General features: G+C 45.6%; 1 protein-coding gene across 1 annotated transcript in view; it reads right to left on the bottom strand.

The window, feature by feature from the left end:
* The window catches only part of BCAM (basal cell adhesion molecule (Lutheran blood group)), a 65,130-nt gene that overhangs the window by 9,819 nt on the left and 44,956 nt on the right, over positions 1–10,355 (bottom strand). The window contains 4 exon segments of the mRNA XM_070949997.1: positions 634–730; positions 2,649–2,719; positions 5,484–5,697; positions 6,454–6,581. Of these exon segments, the coding sequence (XP_070806098.1) occupies positions 634–730; positions 2,649–2,719; positions 5,484–5,697; positions 6,454–6,581 (510 nt within the window).

Here is a 10,355-nt window from a genome sequence, read left to right as displayed (position 1 = left end):
AGCTATCTAATCATCTAATTTAGTTTGGCTATCTAATCTAATATTTCTTATCTATTTTATTATCTAATATTTTAATCTATCTTTAACTGTCTATATCTATCCATTCTATCATCTATCTGTGATCCACTTATTTATCCATCCATCCATCCATCCATCCATCCATCCATCTTCTATCATCTACCTACCTACCTACCTACCCTACCTATCTATCTATCTATCTATCTATCTATCTATCTATCTATCTATCTATCTATCATTTCCCCCCGAAAATAAGACCCTGTCTTATATTTTTTTGAACCCTGAAATAAGCGCTTGAGGTCTTATTGCCATGTGTTCAAAAGCCCAATTGGGCTTATTATCAGGGGATAATGTCTTATTTTGGGAGAAACAGGGTGTCTATCTATCCAAACCTCCATTCATTTATATCTGTCCACCTGTCTGTCTGTCCCTCCATGTCTCTCCCCCCCCCACTCTCTCTCTCTGCCAATTTTTCCTATTGCACAGAATTGTCTGAACGTCCAAGTTTGAAGAGTGTCTCTTTATGAGTCTGTCAATCCGAGTCTCCTCTGGGGGGGGAATATCTGGCTGTCCCTCCTTGCATTTGATAAGCAAAGAAAGAAATGGCTTCTTTACCTTTGTTGTGTTCGGTGGTAATATTCAGAAACTGCCCATCTTTGTACCAGCTGATAGTTGGCGCAGGGTAGCCATTTTTGCCCGTGCACATGGCAATCTGAGGAAGGACAAGAGATAGTTGCTAGAAAGTCCTTAACAAGCCCCGGGATTCCCACAATGGGTGTGTATGTGTGAAAAATCAAGATGGCACCTGCTATATTCCATAACCAAAACTTTGCCTTTTTATCATGAATCTCACACTTATAAAAACAGGGCAAGGCACTGATCCAGGAGTGGGCTTCAAAAATTTTAGCAAGGGGGTTCTCTGCCTGGTTGCTGGGCAGGGCGTGGCCATGGTGGGTGTGGCCTAGTCGGCCTCTTGTACCATGGCGGGGAGTGGGGAATGTTTTTGTCCTCCCCGGGCTCTGGAGGCTTTCTTTGAGCCTCCGGGGAGGGCGAAAACAGCTCCCCAGGCCCCGGAGGCCCTCTCGAGGCTGGAAACGACCGTTTCCGGCCCCGTTTCCAGCCTTCCTGAACTTCTGATAGGCCTGTTTTTCACTCCTCCCCCGAGGCCCCACGCGCGCTCTGCACTTACCTGCATCGAAAACGGGTCGCGTGTGGCAGAGACAGAGAGATATAGAGAGGGGGGGGAGAGAGAGAGACATAGAGAGATACAGAGAGAGAGGGAGGGGAAAAAAGAGATATGTTAAAAGGATTTTGTGGTTCCTGATGTTTTTTAACAACTGGTTCTCTGCCCTAATGACCGGCTGGTAGGCATAGCTTGGGGGCGGGGGGTTCATGTGATTGGTGGAAGTGAGTGACATCGAGTTGGCCACGCCCACCCAGATTTTGTAGCTCCCGGTGTTTTCTTTTCTGTGGGAAATGGGTCCAAATGGCTCTTTGAGTATTTAAGGTTGCAGACCCCTGCCCAAAACCAACTGAAATTCAATTGTCTATGTTCTCGCTTACTTTATAACCTTCAGCGCTCTGAATTTTAAACTATAGCCCATGCTCACTTAACACTGTTCATACCTGCCCTTAAAAACTATTTGCAGCCCAAATAAAAGTTGAAATAACTTTCCAAAACTAATAATAATAATAATAATAAAACCTTCAGTGCTTCTCACTCTTCAAAAGAACAGGACAAAAGCAGGTAATCTTCGATTTACGGCCACAATTAAACCCGGACTTTCTGTCGCTAAGCAAGACAGTTCTTAAGTGAGTTTTGCCCCATTTTTGCAACCTTTCTTGCCACAGGTGTTAAGTGCATCACTGAAGTAACATGCTTGTTAAGTGAATCTGGCTTCCCCATTGACTTTGCCGCAAAGGGGGGAATCACATAATCCCCAGGAGACTGCAACCGTCATAAATACGAACGAGTTGCCAAGTGTCTCAATATGGATCACGTGACCACAGGAATGCTGCAAGGGTTGTTAGGTGTGAAAAACGGGCATAAGGCACATTTTTCAGTGTTGTTATTACTTCGGACAGTTCCTACATGAATTGCTGTAAGGCAAGGTCTACTGTAATAGCCAAGGCGATGGTTTTCCCAGTTGCAATGGATGGCTGTGAAAGTTGGACCACAAGGAAGGCTGAGCGCCAAAGAATGGAGGGCCTTTGAACTCTGGTGCTGGAGAAGACTCCTGCGAGTCCCTTGGACTGCAAGGCAATCCAATCAGTCAGTCCTAGAGGAGATCAACCCTGACTGCTCTTCAGAAGGCCAGATCCTGAAGAGGAAACTCAAATGCTTTGGCCACCTAATGAGAAGGAAGGACTCCCTGGAGAAGAGCCTAATGCTGGGAAAGATGGAGGGCAAAAGAAGGAGGGAGACGGCAGAGAACGAGGTGCCTGGATGGAGTCACTGAAGCAGTCGGCATGAGCTTAAATGGACTCCAGAGGATGGTAGAGGACAGGAAGGCCTGGAGGAACGTTGTCCATGGGGGTCGCGATGGGTCGGACACGACTTCGCAACTAACAACAACAACAAGAAGATCTACTGTAAACAACCTCCTTGCATTTAAAAGGGACAAACTCACCTCCAAAGCAACATCAGCAGTCACAGAGAGGGTCCCGGAGTTCCGCGTAAGCTCAGGGGGCTCGGGTGGATCTATAAAGAGAGACAATCGGTCAGGGAGAGAGCCAGAGAGCGGGGCAAAAAAGGCAAGAGGCTTATTAGTTAAGCTACAGCATCCAGAAGTGACTGTTTGGGTTTACTGGATTAACACATTGTAAGCCGCCCTGAGTTTCCGGAGAAGGGCGACATATAAATCAATTTTTTTAAAAAATGGCGTCCTCCATTAAAATACAGCTATTCCTCCACTTATGACCAAAACCTCAAGCAGAACTCCGTTGCAAAAGCAAGATTGTTTAGTCTTAAGGGTCCCCCATGGCTTGGCTTCACTCTTAGTTGATTAATCATCACTGCGGCGGTTTGTGGTAGTTATTTATTTTGTGGAGGGATTCTTTTATTGTTTTAATTTTTTTTAAAAAAAAATGGCTTTCATTGTTTTACAAGTTTACAATTGTTAAGTCACTTGGCTGGGTTCAGTGGAGGGAGGGAGGAAGGAAGGAGAGAGGGAGGGAGGGGAAGGAAGGAGGCAAGGAGAAAAGGAAGGAAGGAAGGAAGGAAATGGAAGGATGGAGAGAGAGGGAGGGGAGGGAAGGAAGGAGGCAAGGAGAAAAGGAAGGAAGGAAGGTAGGAAGGAAGGAAGGAGAGAGGGAGGGAGGGAAGGAAGGAGGCAAGGAGAAAAGGAAGGAAGGAAGGAAGAAAAAGAATGGAAGGATGGAGAGAGGGAGGGAGGGAAAGAAAGAAGAAGAAAGAAAGAAAGAAAGAAAGGAAAGAAAGAAAGAAAGAAAGAAAGAAAGAGAAGAAAGAAAGAAAGAAAGGAGGGAGGGATGGAGGAAGGAAAGAAGGAAAGAAGGAAAGAAGGAAGGAAAGAAGGAATTGTAAAGTGAGTCATGGCCAATTTTACGATGTTTTTGCCACCAGCGTTAAGCCAATCATTGCAGTTCTTAAACGAATCATCTGAATCTACTTAATCCAGCCTCCTCTATTAGCTTTGTATGTCGGAAGCCATCCGGGGAAGGATGTAAATGGTCATCATGTGACCTCGGGATGCTGTAACCATCATAAATGCACGCCGGTTGCCTAGTGCCCAAATTTTAATCTTGTGGCTGTGGGGGATGCTACGATGGTCATAAGTGTGTGGAGCCGTCGTTAAGTCCCCGTTTTCGAGTGCTGTTGTAACTTTGAATGGTCACTAAATGAAATGGTTGTAAGTTGAGGACTACCTGTAGAGGGATATGACAAGGAAATCGGAGTCGGAGATGAGGAACCGTCCTTCGAAGAAATCTCAGGAAAATGCAGTGTTTTATTCTCATTTGACAAAGACTTTCAGTCTCTAAAACAAACCTGGGCCACTTTAAGATGGGTGGACCTCAATTCCCAGAATTCCCCAGCCAGCTGGCTGGGGAATTCTGGGAGTTGAAGTCCACCCATCTTAAAGTGGCCTAGGTTGAAAAACAGGGCTCTTACAGGCCCCAAACCTTACCTATACTTGCAAAACCAAAGCTTTGGCCCTGGCAGAGAGCTGAAAATTATAAAAACAAACCTTCCAATCAATAATAAACCAGAGCAGGATTCCAGGAACTTAAGTTCCGCCATTGGTGTTTTATCAAAGGAGGGGAAATGATTGAGTGTTTTCCGTTTGTCAGCAATGAAGGTGTCGGGCAACACAGCTGCTTCTGTTTGCGCCTGCCGGATTTTTTTTTTTTTTAAGCATCTCTCATCTCCCATCAAGGGAGCAAAAGCAAATGAAGGAAGGCGAGTGGGGGAGAGATGGGGGTTTGGCTGCAGATGGGGAAGAGAAACTGGGTGTTGTATGAAGGGCGTAAAATGGAGAGGGAGGGGTGACTTTAAGCCAATTACCAGGAGACAGTGAGTTCTAGTTCCACCTTAGTCATTAATGCCAAATGGGAGACTTTGAGCCAATCACCAGGAGACAGTGAGTTCTAGACACAAAAGCTAGATGGGAGACTTTGAACCAATCACCAGGACACTGTGAGTTCTAGTTCTGCCTTAGTCATGAAAATGGAGAGGGAGGGGTGATTTTGGGCCAATCACCAGGGGACGGTGAGTTCTAGTCCCGCCTTAGGTACAAAAGCCAGATGGGAGACTCTGGACCAATCACCAGGGGACAGTGAGTTCTAGTTCCACCTTAGTCATGAAAATGGAGAGAGAGGGGTGATTTTGGGCCAATCACCAGGAGACTGTGAGTTCTAGTCCCACCTTAGTCATGAAAATGGAGAGGGAGGGGTGATTTTGGGCCAATCACCAGGGGACGGTGAGTTCTAGTCCCGCCTTAGGTACAAAAGCCAGATGGGAGACTTTGGACCAATCACCAGGAGACAGTGAGTTCTAGTCCCACTTTAGTCATGAATGCCAGATGGGAGACTTTGAGCCAATCACCAGGAGACTGTGAGTTCTAGACACAAAAGCCAGATGGGAGACTCTGAACCAATCACCAGGAGACTGTGAGTTCTAGTTCCGCCTTAGTCATGAATGCCAGATGGGAGACTTTGGGCCAATCACCAGGAGACGGTGAGTTCTAGTTCCACCTTACGCACAAAAGCCAGATGGGAGACTTTGAGCCAATGACCAGGAGACTGTGAGTTCTAGTTCTGCCTTAGGCATCAAAGCCAGCTGAGTGACTTTGGGCCAATTCCATTCTCTCTGCTCAACCCACCTCACAGGATTGTTGTTGTTGTGGGAGAAAATGGAAAGAGGAAGGAGTATTAAATGTTTGCCACCTTGAGTTATTTATAAAAATAATTAACAGAGGGATGTAAACAACAGATAGAAACACTCTTACCGAAGACCTTGAGTTGGGTCCTTCCAGTGTCACTTCCGGAACCGCTGGTCACTTGACAAGAGAAGAACTTTTCATCATTCACGTCGATGGAAGCAATGACCAGGCTGTTGTTGGCATCCATGAAGACACGGTCCGTATACTCCGTTCCTCTGTCCATGCCTACCTTACCCTTCTCGTTGTAGGCCACACGCTCCTGCCGCCCGTTCTTGTCGATCTGCAAGTTTGACATATTTACGTATTCATGGATTTCTCTGACCCTTAGAGAAAACCTCTGCTCCCTACAGAGGTGAATTTCACCCATGCTTCCTTAGAAACTATAAAGCACAATCTTAGTCCCGGTAAAACCTCTTTAATTCATACGGCTGTGAATTATTGTCACAGTCTGAAAGGCTTCGCAAACAGTCTTTCAGAGGAATGTTTATAAACACCCACCTTATCTCCCTTGGAATGCTGCCAGAGAACTAATTGCCAAACGCAGGGCAAGGCCAAACTTGGCACAGAGTCAAAGAGAACTTTTCAAAGCTTGAACCGACCAGAGGAACCAGATGATGCTTCCTGCAAAAGCTCACATCCCGTTTGCTCCTCTTTTATGTCTTATGGGAGGGGCCAATCATCTCCAAGCCTTACTCCCAAGTCGACCCTGTTTTCTTAATTGTTCTTGTCTTCTGGCAGCTCTGCGCATGCGCGCACTGGGAACAGGCTCCTGCTGTTTTTCTGCCTCGCTGATGTCAGACACCGGAGACTCCGGAGACTCCAGAGGCAGCACATAACTATCAGATGGCCTTGGCCCCATCTCTGCCTCCGATGCAGAGCCCTCATCCGAGCTTTCCCCAGCCCCCAGGACTGGCCCAAGTTCCTCCCCAACCTCCTCACTGTCCGACTCTGTTGCTAGTTTTGCTGGCTGCTGGCAGGCCACAACACCGTGATCCCGACACTCCCATGCCCTCTTCTCCTTGGTCAAAATACTCACAGTAAACCATTCTACCAGGAAGTAATCCTGCTCTTCCATCATTGTGTAAGGGCATAAAATGGACACCCGCTGGCCCATAACCACCTCCATCTCGGCTACCATAGACACCTGGACCTTCGCCTGGCATCCTGCAGGGGAGAAGAAAGGACCATCAGAAGGACTCAACAAACATCAGGAGACTTCAGGAGATCCTTGCTTGGCCAAGAAAGTCCTCTAGAAGTGTTACTCAAAGTCCAGCCCTGGCTGGCATGAAGGCCTTCCAGATATCTTGTGACAGGATCACCAACTGCTTCCTATGCTTGGTTCCTATTGCTTCTTTCCCGTTGACTGGAGCACCCCTTCAGATGACCAGGTTAGACTCCGAGACAGTCAGCAGCCAAGCAAGACCTCAGTTGACCTAACCTGGTCCTTCTGTTTAATTTGGATCAAGTTTTCAATGCCTTAGGAATTTTTCTGGCAATGACAAGCTTAGAAAGCTACCCCACTGCTGTGGTTACTATAATCCAAGGAAGTTTGGATCAGGAGAAGGAAAGCAGAAGGTGAATTGCAATTCCCCCATATGTCCTTGACCAGAGGTGGTATTCAGCCAGTTCGGGCGAATCGGTAGCGGAGATTGCTGGTAGGCCCGCCCACCTGCTTGGACATAATGTCGTCTGATTTAGTTGTTTTCGAGGCCGGGCGTATGCTCACTTATACTGCTCATCTGTGACGCGCACTGAACTGGTGGTAAGAATATGTGAAACCTACCGCAGTCCTTGACATATGACCATATTTGGGACCAGAATTTCTGCTGCTAAGCACAGACGGTTGTTAAGTGAGTCCTGCCCGATTTTATGACCTTTTTTTTTTTTTTTGGGTCATGGTTATTAAGAGAATCACTGCAGTTGAATCATAAGGTCATTAAGAAAATGTGGCCATTGTTTTGGCTGGTCAGATGTCAGCCGGGAAGGTCACAAATGATGATCACATAACCCATAAATACATGCCAGTTGCCAATCGCCCCAGATTTTGATTAATGTGACCAGGGGAATCCTGTGACTGTCGTAAATGAGAGAACCGGTTGTCACTTTTTTCAAAGCTATTGTTAATGTCCAGTGTTCGCTAAACGAACAGTTATAAGATGAGGACTAGCTGTAATGAACCATTCAGTGTTTCTCAACCTTGGGCCCTTTAAGATGGGTGGACTTCAACTCCCAGAATTCCCCAGCCAGCATTTTTTTTCTCAACCTTGGCCCCTTTAAGATGGGTGGACTTCAACTCCCAGAATTCCCCAGCCAGCATTTTTTTTCTCAACCTTGGCCCCTTTAAGATGGGTGGACTTCAACTCCCAGAATTCCCCAGCCAGCATTTTTTTTCTCAATCTTGGCCCCTTTAAGATGGGTGGACTTCAACTCCCAGAATTCCCCAGCCAGCTTTTTTTTCTCAATCTTGGCCCCTTTAAGATGAGTGGACTTCAACTCCCAGAATTCCCTAGCCAGCATTTTTTTTCTCAACCTTGGGCCCTTTAAGATGGGTGGACTTCAACTCCCAGAATTCCCCAGCCAGCATTTTTTCTCTCAATCTTGGCCCCTTTAAGATGGGTGGACTTCAACTCCCAGAATTCCCCAGCCAGCATTTTTCTTCTCAACCTTGGGCCCTTTAAGATGGGTGGACTTCCCCCATTTTGTGTCCTCCTCGCCTGTCGGGACATTGCAGCCGAAAAGCTAGCTTGCCTTCCCAGTTTTGTAGCTGGAGAGTAACATCAGCTTCCTTTCCTTCAGTCTTGCTAAAAAATATCTCTGCTGCAAAGGCCGGTCCAGTTAAAGAACCCAGTCATCTTTAAATGGAAAATGCACATCATTTTATTCCGCATGCATTCCCTTTGCAACAGAAAGCCACATCCTTTGCAATGTCGGGTTCTCCATTCAAAAGGCCGGTGCGCGCCGCCAAAACCCTTAAATTTTTTCAGCTTGCACAAAACAAGCGATCCAAGATTTGGTGCTGCCCCCAGCGGTAGCCACTGCTCGTGTCAGAAATGGGAACGCAGACAAATATAGATTAAATTAAAATGAAGTTATTATATGAATTGCAATTCAATGCAGTTACTCCAGATGACAAGACGATTTGGTACCTGTTCAAACTTATCTATCTATCTATCTATCTATCTATCTATCTATCTATCTATCTATCTATCATCTATCTACCTACCTACCTACCTGCCATCCATCCATCCATCCACCCATACTTTGCTCTCTCTCTCCCTCTCTCTCATCTATCATCCAGCCATCTGCCATCCCTCCATCCATTGCCCTCTATCTATCTATCTATCTATCTATCTATCTATCTATCTACCTATCTGCTGATATGTATACCTATCTCTTTATCTATCTGTCTGCCTACCTACCTACTACCTACTTACCTATCTACCTCTCTATCCATCCATCCATCCATCCATCTATCCATCTTTCTTTCTTTCTTTCTTTCTTTTCTATCTATCTATCTATCTATCTATCTATCTATCTATCTATCTATCTATCTACCTATCTATCTATCTATCTATCTATCTATCTATCTATCTACCTATCTATCTATCTATCTATCTATCATCTATCTACCTACCTACCTGCCATCCATCCATCCATCCATCCACCCATACATTGCTCTCTCTCTCCCTTTCTCTCTCATCTATCATCCAGTCATCTGCCATCCCTCAATCCATTGCCCTCTATCTATCTATCTACCTACCTACCTACCTACCTATCTGCTGATATGTATACCTATCTCTTTATCTATCTGTCTGCCTACCTACCTACTACCTACTTACCTATCTATCTCTCTATCCATCCATCCATCCATCCATCTTTCTTCTTTCTTTCTTTCTTTCTTTCTTTCTTTCTTTCTTTTCTATCTATCTATCTATCTATCTATCTATCTATCTATCTATCTATTCTCTCTCTCTTTATCTATCTTCCCTGTTTCCCCTAAAATAAGACATTCCATGATAATAAATCCAATCAGGCTTTTGAACATATGCGCTAAAATAAGCCCCGCTGAAAATAAGCCCTCCCCAAGAATATTTAAATGCATGCACAGCTGGTCCCCACCATTTCCTCTGGTTAGGTTTAGGGAGAGAGCTGGAAATCAGGTAAGGAGCCCCGTCTTGTTCCACGTGCCCCAAAATAATAATATCTCCTCGAAAATAAGGCCAAGCGCTTATTTTGGGGTTCAAAAAAATATAAGACAGGGTCTTATTTTTGGGAAAACACGGTAGTTTCTACACCACCCACCTCACCTAAGAGACTCTGAGCAGTTTACAAATAACATCATAAAATAGTACAAAAACTTGACACAATTAAAAACCACCCATTTTTAAAAACAAATTAAAAGCAGAGTTAAAAACAGTAACCATCGTTTCCTTGGGCAAATAGTAAGGTAAAGGGAAAGGTTCCCCTTGCACATATGTGCTAGTCGTTCCTGACTCTAGGGGGCGGTGCTCATCTCCGTTTCCAAGCCGAAGAACCAGCGCTGTCCGAAGACGTCTCCGTGTTCATGTGGCCGGCATGACTAAACCCCAAAGGCGCATGGAACGCTGTTACCTTCCTACCAAAGGTGGTCCCTATTTTTCTACTTGCATTTTTTAGGTGCTTTTGAACTGCTAGGTTGGCAGAAGCTGGGAACGTCATGGGAGCTCACCCCGTTATGCGACACTGGGGATTCAAACCGCTGAACTGCCGACCTTTCGATCGATAAGCTCAGCATCTTAGCCACTGAGCCACCACGTCCCTTGGGCAAATAGGAGGCTATAAAGCAAGTCATTTCTTTCCAGTCAAACACAATTCTTCCTGGCTTCGTAGAGAGGCCCATGCACTTGGCGTTGTTTTCTTTCAGGATGCTGTCTTGTTTTTCCAAGATCACCTGCATTT

This window comes from Pituophis catenifer, unplaced genomic scaffold, assembly GCF_029215685.1.
Source record: "Pituophis catenifer annectens isolate HBS135680 unplaced genomic scaffold, rPitCat1.0.hap2 SCAF_9, whole genome shotgun sequence".
Classification (NCBI taxonomy): Eukaryota; Metazoa; Chordata; class Lepidosauria; order Squamata; family Colubridae; genus Pituophis; species Pituophis catenifer.
Note: the sequence above shows the minus strand (reverse complement) of the source record. Positions and strands in the feature narration are given on the sequence as shown.